We start from the raw sequence: 27,702 nt of genomic DNA on the forward strand, positions 1-27,702 counted from the left end.
TGTTCCCGGGCGCTGCCATTTTTAAATGGCCGGTAGTTCAGACTCCCTGCCCGCAAATACACGTGGCACGGGCTAGGTAGTTTGATCTAAATCCCCTAATTTGGACTACCGTTACTCCTCCTGCAATGAGGAATAATGGTAGTCCGAATTAGGGGCTTTAGTTCTAACTACCTAGCCCGTGCCGCGTGTAGCCGTGGGCAGGGAGTCCGAACTACCGGGCATTTAAAAATTGTGGCACCCGGGAACATGCAAATAAAACCCAGGAAATTTTAATCCTGGGCTTCATTTGCAAGTTCAAATGACTACATTAGGCACCCTAGTTCGAACTAGGGTGGCTAGTGTAGACATACTTAGTGAGAAACGAACAATTATTAATTTAGATTAAATAAAGATTTTTAATACATTCAACAAGCCAATTCTTTAACACAGATTTCACTTTTTCAAAGGATCCATAGATTTTGCAATGTAGCGTGCAAAGGTGCTGAATGTAGAATTTGATTTATTATTACAACAAACCAATAAGGAAGAATTCTTTTAATCAGCTGTAAGCCAAGACTCCTGATGGATGAAACTCAGAGGGTGCGTCTAGACTGGCAAGATTTTGCACAGAAGCAGCCGCTTTTGTGCAAAAACTTGCCAGCTGTCTATACTGGCCACTTGAATTTGTGCAAGAGCACTGACATTCTAATGTAAGAATTCAGTGCTTCTTGCGCAAATACTTTGATGCTCCTGCTCAAGGATAAGCCTTCTTGCCCAAGAATACTTGCCCTCACTCAGGACACCATAGCACTCTGCAACATGGAGCCAGAGCTGCCCCTGGGCACTCTGGTGCTTCTCATGGATGCGTTGCTGCAAGCTTGACTGCACTTTCTGCAGGCTGCCATCTGGGAGGTCCATCGGGGGGCTGTCAGTATCCAGGAGACCCTGCGGGAGAGCTTCCACCCTGAGGAGCACTAAGAGCCTCCTTGGTCTGCCCCACTGGGGGCTTGTGCCTCATTCCTCCCTCACATCCTTCCCCTCCCTAATCCTCCTTCCTGGTGTAAAATAAAATACATGTATTTTCATGAACACAAACTCTCTTTATTTAACAAAACGGGGCAGGGAATGAAACTCTGGTGAAACTGAGAAAAGGAGGTGGGAAAGCGGAGAAGAGTGGGTGGGAGAGGGGAGGGGGAAACCTGGGAGGAGGGAGCTGGAAGGGGGAAGCAAAGGGAAGAAGGGGGAGGGGAAGCTCAGGGCTCAGGGTTGGAGGTCTTGCAGGACCAACTTGATTTTCATGCAAACCTGCTCCTGGGTTTGCATGTGGCCTTTGGTGGCCAGGCTGGCAGCTATCCTGCCATAGACGGCCGCATTTCTCCATCTAGTGCGGAGATCATGGACGTTGGGGGCATCCCCCCAAACCTGAATAAGGTCCATGATCTCCACCCTGGACCAGGACGGCACCTGCCTTCTCCGGCCCTGGCAGGCTCCTGGGAGCTGGCAGACTACTCTTGGGGAGCGGTGGAGGGCAGGCTGCCAGTTGCTTACTGGCTCATGTTTTGGGGCCACTGGGTCAGGGGTATTGACTGCTGGTTCTGTGCTGGCAGGCTTGGAGCTGGCACAGGCACTGTGGCCAGAGTCAACCCCTTTATGGGCTCCGGGGAGAGGGGAGGGAGAGGAGTGTTCTTGGTTGATGCCGGAGCGGCCACCAGGGCATCTAGGGAAGGCTGGAGGCCCCCTATTTTGATATAAGTGTCTACACAGCACTTATTTTGAAATAGCTATTTTGAATTTCATTTATTCCTCATGGAATGAGGTTTACCAATTTCAAAATAGCAGTTTGACTCTGTAGACTCTAGTAAAGTTATTTCAAAATAACAGCTGTTACTTCGAAATAACTTTGCTGTGTAGATATACCCTCAGAGCCCCGGTATACATCCTGGGGGTTTTGTTGCAGCACTAAAAATAGCAATGAGATGTTCCTGGTCAGACTTTGAAATTTGGCGAGGAGGGTGGATCTGGCAGTCAGGGCTCAAGCCCAGATAGGGACATATTTACCACTATATTTAGTGCCAGACTTTGAGCCCCCTCAGCCAGACTCTATAGGGATTGGCTGAGAGTCTTGCTACAGCAGGGGGTTTCTTTGCAATCTAGATGTACCCAGAAATGCTTGAACTGAAGGCTCAAGGAAATGTACTTCAATCTGCTGAGGGAAAGGAAAAATTAAAGATTTAAATTCAGACACTTTAGCAGAGAAAGGAGGTTACAGCATTAATCCTAAAATCAAAGTGTTAAGTGCTTTCTGACCCAGACAACTTATGACTCAGTGGTGATTAAGCGTGTTCCTTGTAATGCTCAACCTCACCACAGATTCGATTGCGCAGAAGGAATGATCCACCTTACCAAAAAGCAGACAACATTTATGCTCCACAAATTAAAAAGCTTATTATAACATTTCTTACCTTTTGGACCTTTGAAACCAATCTCACCAGGAGGACCTTTAAGACCTGGCAAACCACGGGGTCCAATCTGTCCTGGAAAGCCATTTTCTCCAGGAGATCCGGGAGCACCTGGTGGTCCAGGTCGACCGGGGAGACCCGTAGCACCAGATTCAGGCCTCCTAAGGCTGGCTGCTAGTTGAGCGAGGTGTTCTGTAATCAAGCAACCGGCAGAAAGAAATCAAGAGACAGACATATACACCACATAGTAGTGATTTGCACATTTTGAACCTCACACTCAAAACATTTTATGGATGTGAGATTCTAAAATGATCTAAATAAAGTATATACATTGTAAATCATCTATATGTAACGTTAATAAAATAGTAAATAATAGTGCTGCCTTAAAGGGTGTGTGTGTTTGTAGATCTGTGTGTGTGTTTCCATTTTATTATAGTTAATAATAGGATCTGGCCTCAAAAGAAGGGGCATTTAAATAATAGCAAGATAAGGAAGAAATATATCAGTTTACATATAACACTAAGCCAAGACTTGGAATATAAAGTAATTAGAGAGCAGCTCCTAATTTTCAGGGAAAAGAAATTAAAATTCGCATTTAATTTGCCAAAGACAACGTGTATACATTCAGCATGTAATTGTGTGAGAGTTTATCTGCATGTGTCATATAGCTACTTGTCTCATTAAAGTCAATGGCAAAGTTCTTTTTTATTGTTAGAGGCATAAGATCATCTCCTCAATATTCCTTCACATTGGCTCCACAAACTTCTTCCTCTTCCTTCTTTTCTTGCAAGCCACTGCCATACTCATCCCAGACTATTCAGCAGTTTTCTTTCATTTAATGATCCTAACCTACATTGAACAGTCATTCCCAGGCACAGTCAGGCCCAGTTTTGAGCCAGACAGTCTGTTTTTCTTGGCTAAGCTCACTCTTCTCAAGAGGAAAGGAATAGAGTGAGCCTAACATGTAAACGCATGGGATTCCAGTAGGGACCAGAAAGTAGGAATGTACTACAGTTAGGGAACCCTGGGATAGCTGCCTCGAAGTTAAAAGACAATACAGAGGTGAGAGAGACATTTTGGGGTGGATGGATATGAAGAGCTGGGCTTCAAGGCAACTGTCTTTAAACAAAGTTGGTTTCAGGAGCAAGGTACTTTGAATATTTTTAATAAGAACATTTAAAAGGTTTGGTGTTGTTTGGAAAGGACTGAATGGGCACAATGGGACAATCGAGATTTTTCCAAGCCATTTTATTCATCACTAGCTGTGATGCCTGCACGTTTATTCTTCCATTTCTATACCTGATTTCATTATAAGCCTCTTCCACTACCCTGCATTTTCTACTTTGCAAGGGAACACTTCTTTTAAAGGAGTCCTTTAATATTGGTAATGGACAGATCAAAATCCTGTTTTGCTAAAGCAGCCAAGTCTGAAATGAAATAAGATAATAGCCTATTGGGCAGTTTTAAAAATGGTTGAGAATTTTCAACTTAAGTAATAAAGAACAATGTCTTCCAGGGAAACAATAACCTAATACCAAAGAGCATCCTTTGTGGCAGACATCTAGAAATCTTTTTTTGTATTTCAAGGATGGTATCAATGCTTATATTCAAATCCCACCCAACCAACGGAGTTAGAGGTTTGAATATTTGCTTATGACTTCCACGTAGCCAGATCATTTAATGCTACAAGACCCCTACTAGCCCTCTGCATTTATATTTATATATATTGCAAGTTAATGGTTTAATGATATAAAGTAAAGTGAACAAGTATCAATAGCAAATCATGCTTTCAGTGCAGGTAGTTACTTTCATTTTAAACCAGAGTGGCTGAAGTGATTTCAAATTAAGCAAATTTACTTTTTTCATAAAAATACTTTCCATTTTCCAGTTACCATGCACAAAAGAACTGGCATTTCAGTGGGCTGCAAAGGACTCTTTGATAGGTAAGAGATGTTCACTTCTTCAATAATATGGGTGGGATTGTCTCTCTCAGGTCCTAAAGCAGAGGAAGCCCACTCTGTAGCCATTGCCGTAGTCTTCACAAAAGTAGAAAGGCCTAGCCACCCTTGGCACAGTTGTTCTAATCTGCAGAGGCTATGTTGTGGGTCCAGAAACTACAATAGGCAAGGCTGGGGCCTAGGTATAAAGGGGAAAACATTGTCCCTCACAGATGTAGAGTCCACAAAAACACAGGAATTGGGACAGCTATGGCAGCTGGTCTATGCCTTGGCTGCAAGGCACTGCAGGGATTTGTGCCTGCTACTCTGGGGAGGGCGAAGATAGGAATCCCACCCCAATAGGGCCATAGACAAAGAACTCTGAGGGGATCATGGCAGTGATTTCTCCTGGGGGGGAGGGGAAAGGCGGGTTCCCATGAAAGTCTGTTCTCCAGCTCTCTGTTTTAAATATCTTACCAAGCAATATCAATTGTGTGTAATGGGGATCCACAGGGCTTGCAAAGTCAGAATAGTAGTTCTAAGCCACCTCTCTTCCCCTCTTCTAAGGGCTGGGAGGTGGGGGTAAGATGGCATGTCTGGGGAAAGGGTGAATGTCTGAAGCACCACGCTACTCTGGCTATCTTTGGCTGATGGGGCTGTGGAAAGGCAGAAACAAGTCAGAGCAGCCCAGAGGATGCTCTTATGCAAGGAGTGGGACCAGCCCCTAGTCGGCCTCAGAATCAAATGGGTTTAACGGTGGCTTAAAACTGCCTTTTCTCCCACACCCACATTCTGGTCCTGCACTGAGGGCATTTGTAACACTGGCACATCTGTCTCACAACTATTTTATTTATTTTTCAAATGAGAATTTAATCTACTATCCCATGTAATGCCTATGCTATAATTACAAAATAGATAGAGTCTGATTTTATTTTATTTATTTTAGGTGGCATTTGGGATTTAGCCGGAGACGGTAGAGGTGGCAATCACATTTGGGTTCATTTTTTGCATTGGTCTGGATAGGACATTTTTCAGGATTAGGAAAGGTTTCACTGTTTCAAAAGATGATAGGATGACATCAATAATGGTAAAGCTTGCTTCCACAGCTGCCATCTGTTTTCCATCTTTTTACCCGAAAGTCTCTTTCTTTAAGGACCCTAAAAAGGCAGGACTCAGTGGAATAGCCATCCCTTCATTCTGTCTATCAATTAGGCCTAATATTATTACCAGGTATGATTTTAACTTAGTGTTTGAACCATAATAGTATGCCCTTTGTTTAAGAGTAATTTAGTCTTTCTTCTTTTCATGCCTTTTTACATTAAAATGTCACAATAACATATAGTAACTAATATTATGAGTTTTTACATACTTTTTACAGTTGAACTTACAATAAGGGTGAATTTTAGGCCTAATTATTACAACAGGTCAAATAATAATTATGTAAAAACAATAGATGGTGTTATTCAAAAAATTAAAGTTTTACAATCTTTAAATGTCATGTTAAATATATGGAATAAATATTCTTAAATCAACCTCCAATAAGATCTCAAGTAGCATTTTTTCTAACTTCGCCTATCTACAAATTTCTGTTCTTAGCAGTAGAAATATTTTTGTAGTAGTTTGTGGGTGAACTGTGAAACTGACACTTACTGATACAAAAACTAATCCTTCCAAGTATACATTGACAGGCCCACTGACAAAGGAAAAGAGGAGGGGGCAAAGGGGGCAACTGTCCTGGGGCCTGTTGATAAAGGGGCCTGTGGCTCCCAGCTACCAGGAGCAGTGGTGGTCAGAGTCTTGGGATCATTTAATCACTGCTGGAGCCTCATACTGTGTGCTCTGGACAGTGGTGATGGCTGCCTGGAGTAGGCTAGCTCCTCCCCACCCCTCCTGCCCATGATCCCACTTCTTCCAGGAGGCAGAGAGCTGCTGCATCTGCCTCTGCACTGCCTTGTCTGGGGGCCCGGTGAGGCTGTCAGCCCCACTGTACATTAATATGTAAAGTCTCCCCTTAATGAAGGCAGTAAACCCCTAGAAAGGCAGAGTTATACTAGAGAACTCCATAGGGTTGCATTGGTTTGAGGGAGGGAGCAGGATTTGGCTCTAGAAATATATCTTTAAATGGTTTTGAGCCCACTGAACCTATTTGGCAATTATTGTGTTTCTAAACGAAGAAGGGACCAAGACTGCTCTGCATCTGGTTAGATTAGTCCACAATTATTTACATGAAAATAATCTCTCTGCTTGATAGAGCCCAAATTCTGCCTTCATTTAGTCCCTGCATAGGTCAGTGGTATTGCACAGGGGGGTAAGTGAGGGGAATATTTCTCTTTTCAGGGGTCTTCATGGGAAAGCATTCAATCCAAGACAGAGTATGCTGAACTCATCCAAATTCTACTTCCTCTACTCCAGGGAGATCAAACTCACTCTGTATATGGGGACAAATTCCATTTTTAATAAATTGTACAGCTTTAAAAGCACCCTCAGTTTACAGCTGAACTCATAAGACAGTGCAGGGTTTGCATAAAGACCAAGAGTACAGTATGGCCTTTGTGTAAGAATTATATGTTATCACAATTATTTACTCTTTCCTCAATAGTTTTTGCTGTAGTGAATATCACTCAGTGGGAGAATGTGCTCAACTTTAGGACCACCACTATTTCCACTCTTTATTTCTCTTCTTTCCCCTTCTCTATCCCTTTCCTTTGTGTCACCTCTTTTCTTCCCTTTGCATTTTCTCCTTGCAATAATTCCCAATTCCTGCCTTCCTTTTGGCTTTGCTCCCACTCCTCCCTTATTCTTTCTGCTAAAATGTTCTGCAATCAAAAGTTAGTGCTGACATTTAACATGTAATCATCAGGCTTTTGATGGAAAATGAATAAAATAGGAATGATTGTTCCAGGTTCTCTGTGGGTTAAACTTGCTTCACTTTGAAGTCTCTCTTTGTAATCAGGAGGGTTAAAAATGTTTTTAAAAAAATCAAAAACCTTAGATTCTGCAGAACTGACTATGTCAAATGTTTTGCACTAATTCATCACAGAGAATGTATCAACCAGTGGATTAGGTGTTTGAAACCCCTGCTTTAAATGCACAAGAAAAATTAAGCATTAAAATTATTTACCTTGCATGACTCTCATGCAGACCTGCTTAATGTGCTGATCTGTTGGCTCCCTACCCTGGGATTAAAAAAAATATTTATTAGTGGTTAATATGTTCTAGATATTTATAAAATGAGAATGATGCAATAAGACTCTGACTGGTGGATGATAAAAGTTCTAGTTCTTCAACCATATACCTGTCCCCAGTCCCAATGAGGTAAATAGTAGTATCAGTGTAGGACTATTTTTATGATCTTGATACACAAACATACCACAAGAATGCATGCAGTGTAAGAATATGAATAGAACACGTCAGTAGACTGAATGCCATAAGTTAGTTACTCAGATATGGGGCATTACTACATTGTAATCAATTGTCACAAGATTCTTAGACGTATAGGGCTAGAATGGGAGCTTGAGAAATCCAACCTTTACACTGAGACAGGGCCAGATAAACTTAGACCATCCCTAATAGGTGTCTGTCCAATATAAAATCCTCCAATGATGAGAATTCCACAATTTTCCTTAAAAGCCTGTTCCAGAAATTATCTATCCTTATAATGAGAAAGTTTTCCTAATGTCTAACCTAAATCTCTCTTCCTTCAGATTAAGCCCATTACCTCTTCTCCATGTCAATTAAGGGAGGAAAACAATTGATCACAGTGCTCTTTATAACAGCCCTTATCGTGTCTCCCACTGCACAATCCTCTTTTCTCAAAAAGAAACATGCTCTGTTCGTTTTCACCTTTCTTCATGCGTCAAGTTGTTTAAATCTTATCATTATTGGTGCTCTCTTTTGCAGTCTCTCCAGTTTTTCCATATCTGTCCTTAATGGGGTATCCAAAATTGGTCACAAAATTCCAGCTGATGCCTCACCAGTGCCAAGTAGCTTGGGACAATTATCTCCCATGTCTTACATATGACCCTTCTGCTAATACACTGCAGAATGATATCAGCCTTTTTCATAACTGCTTCACACTGCTATCTTGTATTCAGTTTGTGATCCACTATACTCCCCAGAGCCTTTTCAACAGCACTAGGAATACAAAGGAATAATATAGTACAGAATATGCAGAGGTGTTTGCTGCTGATGGGTTGAGGATGTGAATAACGCATTGAAGCAAGTCCATGTGATGTTCTGAGGACCTCAGCAACTTCATCCAGGTGATTTCAAACACATCTCTGGTCTAACTACATTCCTTGTTTAATGAGCTAGCTGAGAGACAGAAAAATCCATGCAACATAAAAATAGCACTTACAGCTGGACCCTGGCTGCCAGGCAGACCCGGAGCACCTTGTTCACCCTGCAAACCGCGAGGTCCAGGTGAGCCTCGTGGCCCTTCTATGCCAGGCAGTCCACGACTTCCTTCAGGCCCACGAAGGCCAGGCTCACCAGGGTTACCAACCTACAAATGAAAGACAGTGACCTCAGATGACTGCCATTTTGTAATACAAGCCATGCTCTGTGTTTCTGCAGTAACGGATATGCTGTATGAGGTGCCCGTGCTTTCACGTTCCTAACAATAAAAGAAGACAGCCCACTCTGTCAAATTCCGTTAGCTATTGGCTGACTTGTTGCTTATCCTTTCTGTTGCAATGGATGAACCTACACAAGGAAGTATAAACTCTATGGCTGCGTCTAGACTGGCATGATTTCGCGCAAATACTTTTAACAGAAAAGTTTTTCCATTAAAAGTATTTGCACAAGAGAGCGTCTATACTGGCATGTGCCTTTGCGCAAAAGATTTGCTTTTGTGCAAGAGCATCCATGCCCAGTATAAACGTTCTCTTGTGCAAGAAAGCTCCGATGGCCATTTTAGCCATCGGGCTTTATTGCGCAAGAAATTAACGTTCCTGTCTACACTGGCTCTCTTGCGCAAGTATTCTTGCGCAAGAGGGCTTATGCCTGAGCGGGAGCATCAAAGTATTTGCGCAAGAAGCACTGGTTTTGTACATTACAAAGTCAGTGTTCTTGCGCAAATTCTCGCAGCCAGTGTAGACAGGTGGCAAGTTTTCGCGCAAAAGCAGCCGTTTTTGCGCAAAAGCAGCCACTTTTGCGCAAAATCTTGCCAGTCTAGTCGCACCCTATGTGTGAAATTCTGGCCCTGTTGAAGTCAAAGGGAAATGCCCCTTGACGCCAATAAGGCTAGCATTTTACCTCTTGTGTTTAAACTCTTACATAATTTCCCCCCCCCTGATTCCTAGACCTCCACTTTGTCATATTGTCACTTGTTTCCACCAGTGCCTTGCCTCCATTGGGATCCCTTCACCTGCATCAGTTCCTATAACTGCAGAAAGGGGGGAAGCATTGTAACTCACTGCAGATGTCCTCTGTAGTAATTGGTTCCACATTCCTCCACAGGAAAGAAAATCCCACAGAGCACTCTCATGCCTTCCTACCCCAGGGAACCCCAAAGATGCCTTTTCAGTGTCAGGGAAGTAAGAGGAGTGTACTATGGTGCTGAAACTGTCCTTCCTGTGGCAGCCAAGCTCAGATTGGTAAGTACAGGCTACCCTAGTAGGGTCCTATGAAACCTACAAGTACAGATTAAAGGTCCCCCAGACTAGTCACACAGCACAGAAAGACACGTAGTGTGCTTTTTTTTAGAGGATAGAGTTCAGTCATCAGAAGATTTATTCTCTTTGTTACAGGGAATAAAGCATTGAAGCAAGGCCATGTGATGTTCTGAGGACCTCAGCATCTTCATCCAGGGGGTGGGAGAAGCAATCATTTCCCCTGACAATGCAGCCCCTAAACCTCCACAGTGCTATTCTACAGCAATCAGAGTCCCTGCACAGGCCTAAAAAGGTTAAATCCAGTCCTAGGAGAGAACTGGGGCTGTGGAGCAAGCAGGTAAAGCAGCTAGCAGCCAGCTAGGGCCCAGCTGAGGGCTATATAAATAAGGGCTCCTAAGTGAAGCCATCTCACTTACTCTTGCTACAGCTGGCTGCTATGGAAGCTAGAGGTTTCCTGACACAGAACAAGGCTGGGGGCCTCTGTCCAGGCAAACTCCTAGGCTGAGGCCGTGCTCTCAAGGCCTGAGGCAACTAGGGCTGCAGGGAGACGGACAGGGCAGCAGAAGGTTCACGCCCCTTGACAAGGATGTGTCCATTTCAGACTACAGTTTGCCCCTGAGGCAGGGGCTTGATGATGACTGGCACTAGGGTCACTGAGACAAGTGGGCATAGGGCAGTTGGAGGTTCCCTGATGGGGAGAGCCCCAGAGGGTGGAGAGCAGTACCCTGAGGGAAGGGTGATGCAATCTGGGAGGGACATGGTTCCCAATATAGGATGGCAGAACCATTAAACACAAACAGGTAACAGTGAGACACCGGCCAGAAGAGAGCGCTCCCTGGGCTGAATTGAGCTGATTTCCTGAGTGTCCAACAGGAGGCGCCACACAGTGAGTGCTCTCTGTTACAAGACCTAATTTTTTATTAGCCTTTGCAAAAATCCTATAATAGTAAATATTTAAAAGTAGCCTAAAAACCAAAAAGGGAAGCATCTCATTTTTTATTCTGTAAATATAAATATTTAATATGCTGAAGAAAGGTAATCAAAGTGCTTTTAAGCTGAAGCCTCAGAACCATAAGGAAGAAACTTTACTGCAGTCATTTAGCTTTTCAAAGGAACAGAAATTAAGCAATGTTAATGGCCACAGCTCTTCACACACGCACTGCTCAAGGATTTTGCTACCACAATCTTTGCAGTCAAAGTAAAAACTGCATTTGTTTAATGCAGAAAAAATGGTTTGCAAGTCTCCCAAGGGTCTTGCATTTCTCTATCTCAGCAGCCTGAGCTGTAGAAATGCAGTAGGTATTTGCCTGAGATTTTGTCTTCTGATCACACAGAGCTGGTGTGGTGCTCGCCAGTTAGGCAGCCAGGTGCTTCCTGCCTTGTTGCTCCCTGTGCTGAGTGCAGCCAGAAAGGAGCAGAGAGAAGATGAGATAGTGGCAACACAATGATAAGGTGAGGGACCCAATACGAGCTCCTGCATCCTCCTGTAGTGCAACAGTCCATCACATTGCTCCGCCTAATCCCACCTAAGTACGCACCAGCAGTTACCAGGAACCTCACTACTCCATGCATCAGGTCTCAGCCTGGGATCCAGCCCAAGCCTAGAGATCTATACTGCCATTTTTAGCCCTGAGACTAGATCCCCCAGGTCAACTGACCTGGGCCAGCCACAGCCATGCCACAAGTTGTTTACTGCAGTGTAGACATACTCTCTGTATCTCAGAGAACTATATATTAATCTAGATCAATGAATACTGGCAAAGTGTCTGGGATGGGACCAGAAGAGTTGCTTTATATGTCTTTTAAAATAAGTTACTGGAGACAGTTTTGACATAACCATCATTGGACATATAGCCTTATCTGGAGCGTTCTGTCGTCCTGAACTCAGGAAGTCTGACACAGATTAGTCAGCATCCATGTCAGGTATACATAGAAGATATTGGGGATGGGTTACACACAACTTTTAAAAGTATATTTGTATTCCAATTTCAGGCCAGGTTCTGTCCTAATTCATATCATGTGCAATCCCACAAGAAGAGGTGGCCCTGTAACAAGTCCACTGACTTTCCCACCCTGTCCCACCTCCTTCTCTTTCCAAATGCCTAATACTCCTCTAGGGTACAGCTAAACTACAAGTTTTTGTCGGAAAAAGGAACGCAAAGTGTGCTCCACTTTTTGCGTACCTTTTTCCAATTCTTTTGTCCGAAGAGGCTTTTCCAACATTTGGCCCGTCTAGACTGGGCCAAATGTCGGGAAAAAAACCCTCTTTCAGAATCCCTTTTCTTCCTCATAGAACGAGGAATACAGGGGCTTCTGAAAGAGCGCGTTTGCTCTTCCGGAAAAACAACGGAAGAGCAAACACGTTGCCTAGACGCTGCAGTTTTTTTGAGATACGGAAACCCCCCCACAGTCTAGACGTACCCCTAGTGACAAAAGCCCTGAGTGTCTTCCAGCTACCAATCCCTGTTGACCCATTGTCTGCAGACCCAACTGCAACAGCATAAGTACGTACTGTCAATCAATACAGAATTCTGCATAAACATGATATCCTGTGACAGTATAGAACTGGGACAAGTTTTGATGGATTATTTTGTGGTGAGGTAAATACGAATATGCAGATTCCAGTCTTGCAAACCTTTACACATGTCCTAAACTGAATGTTCATGAATTAATAGGACTGCTCATAGTTAAGCAAGTGTGTTAAGGTTTGCAGGGTGTCAAATGTGGATTCTAAAATTTGCTGTGTCGTCAATCCCTTGAGCCCACACAGAGTACCAGGGAGAGCAGGCAGAGAAAAGTTTGAGAAGATTGGGGCGGGGGAGGGGGAAGAGATGTTTGTTTGCTTTGTTTACCTCATTTGGGTTCAGCCAAGGGATAATGCTTTGCCTTGAGCACACACTGCAGGGGCTGTAGATCTAGTATAGATTCGCCAGCAAAAAAAGTCTGGAACTGGAATAAGCTATACAAGCAAAAGCACTCATTTGCCAGCATAAACTGTGTTTCCACTGGGGGGTGGAAGGTGGGGGGTGTTTTGCTGGTATGTCTACACTGCTGTATGGAACATACTAAAACAAAAGGAAAAACTATGTAGCACTTTAAAGACTAACAAAATGGGCAATCACTTTCCAACTATTAGCAGGCCTGAGACTGTAAACTCTTCAGGTCGGGGACTGTCTTGCACTCCTGTGCTTGTGCAGCACTCAGCACAACCTAACTGGGGCCTCTGGGTGCTCCTACAATCAATCGATTGATCCATCAACAAGCAAGCCTTTTACCTATCTATAAACCTATCAAAAATAGGCAACTTCCCAACACTGAGGATGCCCACAAATGTGGCAAGTTAACCATATGTGATCTCTGTAAAACCCACAAGATGGAGCTCTTTTAAAAGCTACTGGACTTGCATAAAAGAAATCTTACAAGTATGCTTTAACATCTTTGCTACAAAATGTGCTGACCCACCCTTTACTCACTCAGAAGGCCCTGCATTGCCCCAATCTCTATATCTCCCCATATTTGACCAATTGCCAAGTTTATCTCTGCACTGCCAGACCATTCAGTAGAATGCTCAGTCTAGGCTGCAGTAGGGAAGAATGCGATTTTAGGCAGCAACCCTTTAAAAGATCCCATGTTTCATTTATTCTATAAAACTCCTATTTAGCATTGTATGGATTCTAGCAATTGCCCTGAAACCTTTTTCAGCCCCAACGTTCCGCCTTCCATTGATGATGCTGGCAGAGCTTTTCTTTGTAGCCTCTGCCCCTCAGTTTCTCATAAGAATTATAGTCACATTCCAATCCCTCAGCTACAGTAACACTCTCAACCTTAAATGTTCCAAAAATTAAGGATCAAAATGTAGCCTCCAGTTCTTTTTCCTCTTTGGTATATAAGGTGCTTCTGCTAGGCTTTCCCATCAGCCCACTCTCGTTAATTTCAAAATGAGGCTGAACACGGGATTGGTACCAGAAATAATTCTGCTTTCAAAGACATTCAAACCTTATATCCAGAATTGTCACAAAAGAAAAACTATATACTGTCTTCAGGACACCAGTCCTTTTATACAACATCACTACATTATATGCATCCATCTTCTATTCAATTTTATTAGGAAAGGGAAGGTTACCCTCTACCTGAAATAGTCACAAGACATATCCTAATTTTAAATAAAAATATCCCATTCTTATGGGATTTAATTTACAAGAGATAAATTCCTGTTCAAAAAGGAGTTAGGCTGCATCTTCAAATTATCCAGAATTTAAAAACAGAAAATGAGAATGGGGTCTCATTTGCCTACACTGCAGCTCTTGAAGAACTAAGTGTTTGTACTGTTTCTTAATCCAGAAAACAATCCATGTAATTTATTGTGCTTTGAATTTCTATAACAGTGTATTTCATCATACTTACTGATCCCTTTGGGCCCAGCAATCCCACATCACCCTAAACAAAGAAACAAGACAAATTATGTCATAATGGGATATTCATATTCAATTACAAATGCAGTGTACTCGACATGTTTCCCCTCAATATTTAAAAATGATTATTCTATTAAAAGCTAAGAAATTTGCTGAAGTACACAAAATGTCACCTATAAATCAACCAAAAGAATTTAAAGACATTTATATTAACACATTTACTAGCAAAGAAAATGGATTTCAACTTTTCCATTAGTTTTGCAATTTCAAAAATAAATTTTTCTACCATGTTGTCAAATATGTTTATTGACATGCATCTGACGAAGTGGGTCTTTGCCCACGAAAGCTTATGTTCCAATATATCTGTTAGTCTATAAGGTGCCACAGGACTTCTCGTCACTTTTGCAGATTCAGACTAACACGGCTACCCCTCTGATACTCAAATATGTTTGTTTGTTTGTTTTTCAAAATAAACAGGCAAAGCCCCCAGACATCCCAATGCTGAGTAATAATCTATAATAATTAGAGCTGGGCAGAAAGTCATTTTTAATCAGAATTTGCTCATTTACTGAAATCAGAATGTTCTGCAGAGCTGCCTCAGACTTAACACATCTTCACCAGAAGCCAAGCAAGTTTCAAACCCTGCCTGTTGTCCTGCCATCTAGCCAGCATGGCTTGTCGGTGATAGCCTGACTACCTGAAGGAGAGTCAAAAGCCTGGAAGCTCTGGAGACCAGGGTCAGCAAGCTCCCAGCTCTCCAGCAGCCAGGCTCTCTAGGTCTGGAGTGGGTTGCTGAGTAAGCAGCCTGAAAGTCTGTCTACACTAGAACTGGAGGTGTAATTTCCAGGTTGTGCCAGTTTTGATTTGTCTTGCTTGCTAAAAATAGCAACGTGGGTGCAGCTGAACCAGAAGAGAGAAGCTAACAACCTTGAATATGTACCTGTGGATTCAGGTCTGGACAGTGTGTCCATTCTAGCCAGCTGTGGTGAAACTGCTATTTTTAGTGATCTAATTTGATTAAAGCTAGCACAGATATGTCTACACAATCTGGAAATAACGCTTCTAGCTGCAAAGTAAATATATCCTAAGAGGCAGCGCTTACAGGACTTCCAGCATCTCCAGCTCCAGAACAGCCCACCAGGAGGAATATCCCAAAATCAGCCTCCCAGTAGAGCTGGGCAGGGAACGGTAAATTCCATTCATTATAAAATTTTGAAATTAATGGGTTCTGTTCCAAATCATAACAGAACCAAATTTTAAAATCTCAACTCCCTCTGTGGAACAGAATTTTATTATTGTGCCCCATCCAGCTCCAATAAGTATATTTATGATATGTGGATTCATTTTATCATTGCGCACAGAGATATTTCTCTGAAAGTGAATGTTCTCCCAGGTCCTGAAAGCGCATAGTGGAGTAGCAGGTTTCCAGTGGCAGGGAATGAGGATTTATTATCATTACAACAAATTTGAAGTAACTGGTTTTACAGAGACATGTCTGTACTGTCATATTTTTCCATTTAGTACCAAACATGCCACATCATCTCTTTAGAAACTGACTTACTAGTAACAGTTTCAACATTTTGCTTCACACTTGCTGAAGAGCAAATCCCCTGAAGTCTTTTAATTGCTGATGTAAGGATAATGAAACATTATACTTTAGGACATATGCTGATCACTGCAAGAGATAGGAATGAATTTTCTTTTCCAGTGTATCACATTATACAGTTGGTTAGTATATTGTTTTACAAAAAACAAGGCTTTGTCTTCCTGTGAAACATCAAGTATTGGCCATTGTCAGAAGCAGCATATTGGACCTGATTGACAAGTGTGCTGATGTTTCCATTTTTACACATATTTTTAAAGACAGAAGCAAAGCTTTTATGTTTCAGAGGAACCAAACTGAAACATTGGTGCAGCAAGTCCCAAAGGACATTGCAAAACTCTGTAGTACAATCAAATAAATCCATGCTACTTTTGCAGTGATTAAATTACATAAACTGAGATTTGGTTTCCAATGGGGGGAGGGGAAACATGCTGGAAAAATTTCTTCAGGAGTTGAAACAAAAAAAAGTTAGTATCATGCACAGAAAAAACATCTTAAAATAGGTGAAGTGAAAATAAGACCTTACCAGGTCACCCCTTTCACCTGGTTCTCCTTCTCCTCCAGCAGGACCCTGTAACAAAAAAAGACACATGCTATAAGAGTCTGAACTTCCTTAAAATGTAGCTGATTCTTCAGAGTACAGTGATCGATATCATGATTAGCATTAGGAGACTTACTTGTTCCCCTTTAGGTCCTGGCTCCCCAACCAAACCCTAAATGTAAAATAAAAACAAAATATTTTAGAAATCACTGAGGAATTTCATACTTCACTCTGGTCAGAAGTAAGAGGCAACAGCGAAACTAAGAGGCAATCATGAACAAGCATTTCTAGGGCATTTGGTACCAAAAGCAGCTTTTTCTTCGTTCATCCTTTTTCTTTTTCTTTCTTTTTCTTTTCAAAAGTATTCTGAGAGATATTTGGGTCTCAAATCCTGTTACAATATCCAGATCAGGTGCTTTTTTGGTGTACTTTATAAATCAGATTCACTTTCCATGTCTCTAATAGCAGGGGTTTTCAGCTTTTTTCTTCCTGAAGCCCCTCCAACAAGCTGTAAAAACTCCACAGCCTACCTGCCACAACAGGTATTTTTGCATATAAATGCCAGTATCCATGTTAGGAAGTAGCAAGCAAAGCAACTCCTTGGGCCCACACCACAGGGTGCCCAATAAAGCTAAGTTGCTCAGGCTTCAGTTTCAGTCCACGAGGTGAGGGTGGGGCCCCAAGCTTCAGTCCCATGTATTGGGGCTACAGATTTCTGCCTGGAAAGCTGCTTGACAGACCCCTGAAATTTGCTCACAGAAACCTAAGGGCCCCAGATCTGTGGTTGGGAACTACTATCCTTCCAGGACGGATCATGATAAGGACAAGGAGAAGGCTCATGTAGGGCTGTTTCTGAAATTTTCCAAACCCCTTTGTCCATCTTTAGCCACACTTGTTTAGAACGTGTATACTTGGGGAACAGAAAGTTCAAACATTTGGCCACTGGAAACAACATTTCATTCCAGTTCCAGTTCAAAGCAGGAGAGTAGTGACCAAATGTTATCGGGGTGCCAACAACCTCCATGGGCCTCTGGGCAAGATGTTGGGAGACTGACTCCCAAAAGGGGTAGGGCCTCATGTACAAGGGGTTGGGCTGGGGGCAGCCAGTCCTCCATGCTACCTGGAGCACGCTGTTGTCCCCGCCCCTCCAACTGTCAGAGCTGCCTGGAGAATGTGGCAAGGTGCTCCAGTGGCAATTTAAAGGGCCCAGAGCTCTGGCCACCACCACTGCTGCAGTAAGCTTCAGTGGGCTTTGGATCTGACCCTATATTGGTTATCTCTGTCCAATTTAAAGTGGAAAGGTGGTCATAAGACAACACCATCATCACAGAGGACTTTAAATGGCACTTCAAGACGGGCCACAAAAAAGCCAGAGGTAATCAGCCCAAAAGATGGTGAATCAGAAATATTGTAAGACATGAGAGTTATATTTCCTTCACCTGCCCAAATAAATATGAAAAAGCCATGCAGTGTAATGGTGGCAAAGAACATACAGCATAATTCCTGGGGTTTAAAGAATTATTAAAATGTATTGTCATGCGTTAAAGTGACTTTTTCTGTTTACTCTGTACATCAACTCTTAACACACAAACCATTGGGCTTTTGGTTCCCGGAAGGCTGGGTACGTTGCCAGTTCCTAGGAAATCAGGAAGGGAAGATGGGTCTCTCTCAAAATAAGAAAAGTAAAAAGGAACAATGAGCTGAAATAATTCTTATCATAACTCCACTTACTTTAAGGGAGTCACATTGGGAATGAACTTGGCACTATGCTTAAAAAAAGGCAGAAGTAGAAATATTCTCAGAAGTTATTTAAATAATGGAAGTCATCTGTATGTACTCTCCCAAACTATGAAAGACACTTTGATCTACCAGAAAAGAGGAATTTGCAGATATCTGTCTGCCATATTAGTGCATATACCTGAAGTCAACATTCTGAAAACCACACCCAGGTATACTAAGTTTATAGTAATCCAGAAAGGAGAGATGTTCATTGCTAGTCTTTAAAAACTTGCCAATTTACCTAGACAAGAAACTTAAACATTTGCCACAAAGCTTTTGTGAGCAAGCACAGGAGTAAGGGGGCATAAAGCACAAACCCTGCCTAGCCTCTCCACATCACAAATCTGTGTTCTTTGTGCCCTTTCCTGAACAACTGGAGGAAAAAAGAGCATCTTTTGCAAAAGAATCCATTGCTATTCAGTGACATTCATCCTGCAGGGTAGGAAATCTCCCACAAGTGAGGAGGAATTACTATTTGAGATACATGTTGCATGTGTACAGATAGCCTCAGAAACTGCAGCAGTCACTTTGTTTCTATAGAATGTACAGAGTATATAGAAACAGAGGTAGGATAAAATTTTCAGTGACTTCTCATTTTTAAGCATGCCTAAGTCAATGATTTTCAAAGAGGGTTAGATACTTTTGAAAAATGTATCTTTAAACCTATTTATGTACTGGGTTGGAGAGAGATTCTTGGGTGCTTTAATTAGGTATAGAACACATATAGCACCCTAACTTCTAGGCAGCTTGTACTGATCTTGGCGTGAAACAAGAAACTCTGAGAAATTAATAATCCATAACAATGAATGAGTGAGGTTAAAATCATTTTATCCTGTTGTCACTCTGGGATTCTTTATGGTACATACAAACACATTTCTTACCCTGTCACCTTTGGTGCCAGGCAGGCCTGGAGGACCTGGCAGTCCTGGTAGTCCTAGGTCCCCTTCAGGGCCCTGTGAAAACAAACCAAGGTTGCAATGTGTAACAAAGGGCCATATTCTGGGCCCCTTACATACACTGCGAACGATTTTATTTCAGGAATGGTCCAAACTCATGTCATAGGGGAATACTCAGTGTTAGTAAAGGCAGAATCTTGCCCATGAAAATAGTACTTTTGAGGATCTTTTTATAGACATATACACATAGCAGCACTTATTAGACTTTCTCCTCCAGTCCTAGTGCTAAATAGTTTAGTTCTTTTAAAAAATCCTGTGATTTATCACCCCCATGGCTTGTACATTCCTTCTTAACAGCAGGCTCTTTCAACTCAGACCTCTCCAACTGGGCTTCGAACTATTCCTGTGTAAATATTGTTTGAGTGGTAGTAAAAGAGGGCATTCATGGTCTGTCCCATTCATTAGTTCAAGGCAGTTGGGGGCAGAAAACTAGTCTTTCAGTAGTCCTACTTCTTAAAAATGTACCACACATACACACACAATTATACAGCATGGGCTTTGGGCCAAAACAAAAAGCTTTACACTTTTTCTACCTTGCCCCCTCTTACAAACACAATACACACTCAACACCTTTTCACATGCTTTAAAAAAAATACACATTGTGATTTTGCTACAAAGTACTAAAAAGAAAGCTTATCAATCATCCTTTCCATCAAATTCCTTCAGCTCTCTGGGCAAATGAATAGGTGAATGAGGATTCCTTCCTATGCCATAAGTTCCTGGAAAATAAAAACAAGCAGATAGGAATCAAACTATGCTGCTTACCAGTTTCCCTGGTGGACCGGGAGGCCCAGCAGGTCCTGGCTCGCCTCTGCTACCCTTTTAAGAAACAGAAGGGCATTGTTACAACATTGACTATTTATTTTCTAATGAAGTGTAAATGAATGACCTTTCTTCCCCTTTCTCTTCTTGATTCAGTTACTCTTTTAACAGTGGGCTGTAATTAAGGCTCATGTATATTAATGCAAACAAATGAAAGAGTCATAAGTTCTTAAAAGTAGTTTAGAAATCACTATACATCTGTGTCATGTCATAAACTCTGTTAATTAACATTACATGCCTGGACGTTTCTTATAATTTCCAAATACAGACAAATATTGTTCATTTTACCATTTCAATGTTTACAACTATTTTATAATATTTATGGACAGTGTGAGCTCCCAAGTCATGCTAGTAAGCCATTACTCACAGAAGTGATCTTGTCTGTGAGACTATCCAGTGTATAACAACTCATCACTAGCCCCACTGCCAGAAATCACTTGGTCACTTCATTAAATCCATCCCTATCCAAGACAGAACTTTAGTGTGTGCTTAACTTTAGGCATGTGCTTTTAAATCTTATCAATCGGATTTATGTGCATACACAAGCAAGGTCATGGGGCCCAGTAGTATATCATAATCTGGCTTTTAACTACTAGTTTAACGATACATACTCCCCTACAGAGGACACATCCAGAGCCAAATGTGAAGATTTCAAGGGAGAATCCTGGTCAACAGTAGATTCAATATGGTAATATAGACCATGAATTTTATGGAAAAAAGTCCAAAACCTTCCAGATTTTGTTAGGAAAGTCATAACAAGCTACATCTTTACTTTAGGACACTTATACATATTAAGATTTCAATAATTTGTTTTTACACGTCATACTCATGTTGATGATTTAATACCAGCAAACTCTGTTTAAAATATGTTTTGGATGAATTTCAAAATTAGAAAAATTTTTGAAAGTGTATAAAAGTCACATTTTCAAAAGGAATGTAGGGCCAAATTTTCAAAGATATTTCACTGAGAGTCAAGCACCTAGGTGCTTTTGAAAATCCCACTAGATGCCTATCTTTATCTTTAGATGCCTAAGTAACCTTTAAAATCTGGCTGTTTCCATAAGACCCAGGCATCTAAATCACTTGTGTCCAGATTTTTAAAAGTATTCAGCCTTTGCAGTGCTCACTTTTGAAAGACATTTAGATTCTTGGGAGCCTAAATCAGTAAGTAACTGTCCTAAGTCTCTTAATCCCTTTGGAATGTGAAAATTGGATTTTTAAAACAGTTAGGCATTGCACTGGTGAGTGTCATAACAACCTTTAAATCCCTGCAATTCAGGGACTTTTGAAATTTCTCCTGTATACAATTTACAGAGAATACTTGCTATGAAATCATGATGCAGCAATTAATAAGAATATAACATTGTTTGTTTGCTTTAGCAATTATAATTATCAGTTATAAAAACAGGTTATTTTAAGCGGTTGTATGTGTCTAGCTAAGAGTAGATCTAATTACTCTAATATGGCATACAGAAGATAATTTCATCTATAGTTACTATTTCAGAATGAAAAGGAAATTGTAACATGAGTCGATAAAAGTGGAATGAAAGTAGACATGAAAAATGCATTTTACACTACATGTCGTAAAAGCATGGACTGGCTTCTCAGACAAGGTTTGAAAGACTGAACTGTCAAATATTCATAAAATAATGAGGTATCCTGGAGAGATCAGAGAATTTATAAAGCTTTGTTTCCAGTCATTTCCTCAGCAAAGTTCCTATGCTGTTAAAGCCATTATTTTAAAAAAGCATTGCTGCATAATTTGTGAAAGCATTTTTCATAATAATAGTCTGATCCTCACCCTCTGACCCAGAAAACCCAGTAATCTTCTGTAAATCCTACATTTAGCCACATTAATTCTGTATTACTCTTAAACCTGAGGATTATCACACATTGTTCTAGATTTCAGGTTTAAGAAAGAAAATTTAATTTTAAGTAGGATCCATTTTAAAACCATTTATATCTGTATATCCCATAAGGACCACTTCTGAATGACATGCAAATATGAGATGTGTCCTTGCAACACAATTACATTGACACAGAAAAATTATTTGGGAGCTGAATCATAAAGGTTCTGGTGCTATGGTACTAAATTTGCAACTTTCCCACAAATACTAGTATATTTTTTTGTTTCTTAGTATGGTGAAAAAGTACATTGAAGATATTATCTCGTGTTACCACTACCACCATCACTTATTGGATGGATTATTTCAAACTAAGCCACATCTTTGGACCCAGATGAGCTGTGCTTGACACTGGTCCTGGGTGGAGAGATTGGTAGACAGTAACTCAAAGCCACTTTCCACCAGCAACCACTCCACAATCCTAGGGCCAGCCGGGGATCTACATAAGCCCCCAGCATAATTTAAAGTAGCCCAAGCTGTGTTCAACATTACACTTGATAGAACAATCCCTAGGATGTGTTTCGCTGGCCAGAGATCACCAGAACACAAAAGAGGTTGGCCAGGCTCCCAGCACATTGTTTCTGTCATTGGTGGAGGGGACAGAAGTAGGTGGCATTTCACTGCTTGGGGATTCCCTGATGTCATATGATCCCCAGATGGTCTGTTACAATAGCATCCTGGCTCCTCTAGTACAAAGCAGCTGGAGGGCAGGCTGATGGTGTGGGCCAAAGACAAATTCTGATCATCAAGAAAAAATATAAGAACATCTTAAATCACATCAGTTTTATCTTATCTCTTATATAAAGCAGATGGATTTTATATTACATGTCTTGCAGCTGTGGAGGGACCATCTTGCTCTGTCTGAAATCAGTGGGAATTTTAACATTGGCTTTAATGGAGGTAGGATTGTGATCTTCATATGTAGAATGTGCTTCTGATACAGGTTGTAGGAATAAAAACTGCTTCCTTCTCTAGAGATAAAACTGAAGAGTAATAAGGCTTTGAGTGGGAAAGTCCCAACCAGACCCTCCACCCAGCACCATAATAATGCTAATGAATAATAGAACTGTCAATTAATCACAGTTAACTCACATGAGTTAAAAAAATTAAAACATGATTTAAACATTTAATCACTGTTTTAATCAAACTATTAAATAATGGAATTCCAGTTGAACTTTATTAAATATTTTTAATGTTTTTTCTGCATTTTCATATATATTGACTTCAGTTACAAGTGCTCATTATATATTAGTATTTTTATTACAAATATTTATACTGTAAAAATGTAAAAATACTATTTTCAGTTCACCTCACACAGTGCACTCTCTTTATCTTGGAAGTGCAAATTACAAATGTAGATTTTTTTTTGCATAACTGCACTCAAAAACAAAACAGAGTAAAACTTTAGAATCTACAAATCCACTCAGTCCTACTTCTTAATCAGCCAATTGCTAAGATAAACAAGTTTGTTTACTTTTTCAAGAGATAATGCTGCCAGCTTCATATTTACAATATTACCTGAAACTGAGAATAATCATTTGCATGGCACTTTTGTAGCCCTAGCATTGTAAGGTATTTACAGGCCAGATATGCTGGCTCGTAAATATCTTGTGACACCAGCTAGTACAGTGCCGTGTGAACACCTGATCTCACTTTAAGGTAACATGTAAACAATAAGCGGGCAGCATTATCTTCAAATTAAAACAAACTTGTTTATCCAAGCAACTGGCTGAAGAAGAAATCGGACTGCACTGACTTGTAGACTTGAAAGTTTCACATTGCTTTATTTTTAAATTCAGGTTTTTAGTACATAATTCTACATTTGTCAGTTCAACTTTCATGATAAAGAGATTATGTTACAGTACGTATAAAAGAGGAAATGCTATTTATTTTGGTTTTTTTACAGTGCAAATATTTGTAATAAAAATAAATATGAAAATTTGCACTGCACATTTTAAAGTCTGTGTTGTAATATGAATATATTTGAAAAAATATGAAATATCCAAAATATTTAAATAAATGGTATTGTACTATTATTTAATGGCATAATTTAATTGCAGAATTAATTTTAATCACTTAGAAGCCCTAATAGAGAGGCATCACATGGAGGAACTTCAACCAGACCTCTCCGCTGGTATGAATTTCACACCATGTGGAATTGTTATGTAAAAGGTGAATTCACCTCATTGTTGGTGAATTCGTTAAATTAAGTCACTTGTAATGCAGTACAGACGTATTGTCAGGCTAATTATTTTATTTCCATGGCTTTCTGAGCTTCTATATATTCTATAGTGATGCTCTTGTTAGTGAAAAAATGTGAGAAATACAGATGTATTGCTAACCTTGCACTTCAGTAAATTGCACTGCTAATCTACATAAAAACCAGCAGCTCTTCTCCACCTTTCAGCAAAGATGGTACAGACAAAGCTTACTGAAATCTCACATTGCTAAGTCTTTGCTACTTTTACAACATTTATTATGGGGCATTTTGTAGTTTATGAGGGAGCAATATGATAACTAAAGAAAACTACAATTGAAAAAATAAGTGAACATATATTTTGTGATGTTTTAGCTTTGCTTTTATATTTACTCGCTATTTCACGTGATGCAATCACTTGCAAACTCAGTCATCATTATGATTAGCAACTGCTTGTTGTCCTTGTAAAGTTGCATTTATTATGGCTATGTCTATATCTGAAGCTGCGGGTGTGAGTCCCAGCTCATAAAGACATACTACTAATTGTTCTCATGCTAGTGTGCTAAAAATAGCAGTGTAATTAGGGTAACATGGGCTAAGGCTGGCATGGAATAGACTTGCTGCCTAGAGTATGGACCCATTGGGTCCAGGTGGGTTTTTATTCACAGAAGCAAGCTCATAACACTGCTCCCCATGCTACTGCAGCAACACTACTACTATTTTGCCCATGAAAGCTCATGATACTATATATATATATATATATATTTGTTAGTCTCTAAGGTGCCATAGAACTACTAATTGTTTCACGGCTACTCCTCTGAGACTATTATTTGTAGTATGCTAACTCAATGAGAGCGAGTGGAGGTACTATTATGCAAGCTAAGAACCTTACCCCTCACTCTCAGGCTTTGTCTACATGGCAGGGTTTTTGCAAAAGAAGCTTTTTGCAGAAGAGATCTTCCGCAAAAACTTCTTGCACAAAAGCGCATCCACACCTCAAAAGCACACTGCAAAAGTGATGTGCTTTTGTGCAAGAGAGCGTCCACATTGCATGGACACTCTTGTACAAGAAAGTTCTGATTGCCATTCACAGAATGGCCATCAGAGCACCTGTGCTTTTTCTCAGAGGCTCTTTTTGCCCAATAAACCCCTGTTGAGCATCCACACACATATTTTTGCGCAAGAACTCTTGCACAAAAAGGAATTATGCCTCGTAGAAGGAAGTTTACCTACACCACAAAAAGCCTTCCGTTCTGTCAATTGACTGTAGATTTTCTTGCGCAAAAACGTGCTTGAGGTGTGGACGCTCCACAGGTTTTTGCGCAAAAACTGCTGGTTTTGCGCAAAAACCCTGTAGTGTAAACATAGCTTCAGTGTAGATCTAACCTTAATTTATTATATATATCATTTTTCCCATCCTAAACATCTGAGAGAGGTAAATATTAATATGAGGTCAGTGATTTAGCTATGACTCCTGCCCAACCCATAAGCTTTGCACTAAAACGTGCCCCAAAACATGTGCTGGAAGAAGCATTTACAGTACATAGTGCCCTTTATCTGATGTTCTATAAGGAACTTCTGCACATGAACGCATGAATGCATAGAATGTACGGAGGGAAGAATGCAGATGACATTCCATTAATCAACCTGCATTATTTAAAGTTACCTGGGGTTAAATATTTAAAGTTCTGATATGTGCTAATTAATACAGTAGAAATATACATTCTGATAAGGATTAATATACACTTATTGCAAGTGCCAAGTGATTGCATGGCCTGTGTGTGGCTTATGACATTACCCCTTCAAAATCAGCTCAGGCACAGAAGGGAACCTGGAAACCTCGGTTCTTTGGCTCACATCTCCTGTGCATCTTTAAAATAGGAATACTACTGTGCCTCCCAGGAGTTGTTTAAAAACAACTTCATTTTTTGGGAAGCTCTAATACTAAAGAGAAGATCGGTGCCAATACATTTGTGCATGCACAGTACATCTTGGGAAGCTGAAGATATCTGACTATATATCTTGCCACAGTGTTGATGTTAAACCAAAAAAAAAAAATGGACATACTATTTAAACTTCAGGCATGCATAGAGACCTGGTATCAATTAGTACAGAAATCCAGGATTCATTTCAGGCTTAAAAAATAGGTCTTACAGTTGTACCTATGATATAATTGTAGCATATCATAAAAAGTAATTTAGCTAAAAACTACTGTATATATACTAAACATGTTTTTAAAAACTGCCAATATATAAAAGCAAATATGCATACAAGTCTCAAGGGTGTTTACTGAACTTAGTATTAAAGGTTGTAAACGTTACATTAAATTCTTAAAATACCCAACCTATTTAACAAATTCAGAACTATACAGATTGTTAGCTTGCCGTAAAAGCTAGGAATGAAGCAAAAGGAACAAGTATCTGGTATAAATTCACTATGAAGAATTAAATGCTGCTAAGTCTTAATTAATGTGTGAGGAGGAAAAATAGTAGATAATTAGCTGGAGGAGCACAGTCGACCTTACTGATTAGGCGTGACACTTCGACATTTCAGAATTTTTTCTTTTGGGCCAGCAGCCACTTGCAATGACCAGTTTAAAAATGATTTAAACCGTAAATGATTTCTGTAATTATAGTATTCAGAATGATGTGTAATGTGATGCAAACATACTGTTAACTGACAAAACAATTACAATGGAAAGGAAGATATGTTTGATTTAAAAATTAGAAGTTGCAAGTTCTCTGGTATTCTTGTTACACATGAAAGCATGTCATTTTCCGGTTTTATTAAATGAAGGTTGAATATTTCATTAAACATGTAAACATTAAAACATGCTTTTTGCAGCTGCCCATATCAATTTTCTAATTAAGATTAGCTAGATGATTATATTTTCTCAAGTGTTCATTTTACTATGCAGAAAATCTTCAGTAATCAAACAGATAATATTATATGATCTCTTCCAACAAACAGATAAAAGTATTTTATCTGTTGATGGAATAGTCTAAGTAATCTAATTTTCTTCATTTTGAATCGTTAAAACCTCCGCTGGACAGCTGGTATAAATATTTAAAATATTGGATATGACAGCTCTGCTTTCTGAGCACTGACTGGATTTTAATAATACAAATTATCCTATTTATATAGCATATTACATCCTGAAGGTTTCCAGGCGGATATGTTAACAATACACAGGTTTTACTTCACCACTGAAAAGGAATCGCCACTGTGGGAAATGAAGCCATCGTTTAACAAGTGCACAGAAGCAGCTTCGGGGCTTGAAAATTCACTCACTAACAGAAATGGAAAATTTCCACTGGTAAGTGTCTCTTGCAGACTGCTTAAGTAAAAGAGGCAGACTGAAAATATTGTTAATAAAACAGAAAAAAAATCACCTGCTTAAATTAGTAACAAGAAAATCACTTCCCCTTATTCTTCTAACTCATAAGAAGGTGCAGTGGCTCTCTAGTCCTCTTACTTTCTTGGGGCCATTAAAAAAAA

General features: G+C 40.3%; 2 protein-coding genes across 3 annotated transcripts in view; one reads left to right on the forward strand and one right to left on the reverse strand.

Moving 5' to 3' along the window:
* COL19A1 (collagen type XIX alpha 1 chain) overlaps window positions 1-5,839 on the forward strand; it is a 372,523-nt gene extending 366,684 nt beyond the window's left edge. The window contains exons 51-52 of the mRNA XM_075923700.1: window positions 4,327-4,381; window positions 5,322-5,839. Coding sequence (XP_075779815.1) covers window positions 4,327-4,381; window positions 5,322-5,352 — 86 coding nt within the window. The 3' untranslated portion in view covers window positions 5,353-5,839. The remainder of the gene's footprint in view (window positions 1-4,326; window positions 4,382-5,321) is intronic.
* COL9A1 (collagen type IX alpha 1 chain) overlaps window positions 1-27,702 on the reverse strand; it is a 109,458-nt gene that overhangs the window by 8,981 nt on the left and 72,775 nt on the right. For both annotated transcript variants that reach the window (XM_006127230.4, XM_075923706.1), the window contains 8 exons: window positions 20,047-20,100; window positions 19,207-19,278; window positions 16,683-16,718; window positions 16,532-16,576; window positions 14,395-14,427; window positions 8,733-8,879; window positions 7,497-7,551; window positions 2,442-2,630 (listed from right to left, as the gene is read on the reverse strand). In XM_006127230.4, coding sequence (XP_006127292.1) covers window positions 2,442-2,630; window positions 7,497-7,551; window positions 8,733-8,879; window positions 14,395-14,427; window positions 16,532-16,576; window positions 16,683-16,718; window positions 19,207-19,278; window positions 20,047-20,100 — 631 coding nt within the window. The remainder of the gene's footprint in view (window positions 1-2,441; window positions 2,631-7,496; window positions 7,552-8,732; window positions 8,880-14,394; window positions 14,428-16,531; window positions 16,577-16,682; window positions 16,719-19,206; window positions 19,279-20,046; window positions 20,101-27,702) is intronic.

This window comes from Pelodiscus sinensis, chromosome 3 (genome assembly GCF_049634645.1).
Source record: "Pelodiscus sinensis isolate JC-2024 chromosome 3, ASM4963464v1, whole genome shotgun sequence".
Lineage (NCBI taxonomy): Eukaryota > Metazoa > Chordata > Testudines > Trionychidae > Pelodiscus > Pelodiscus sinensis.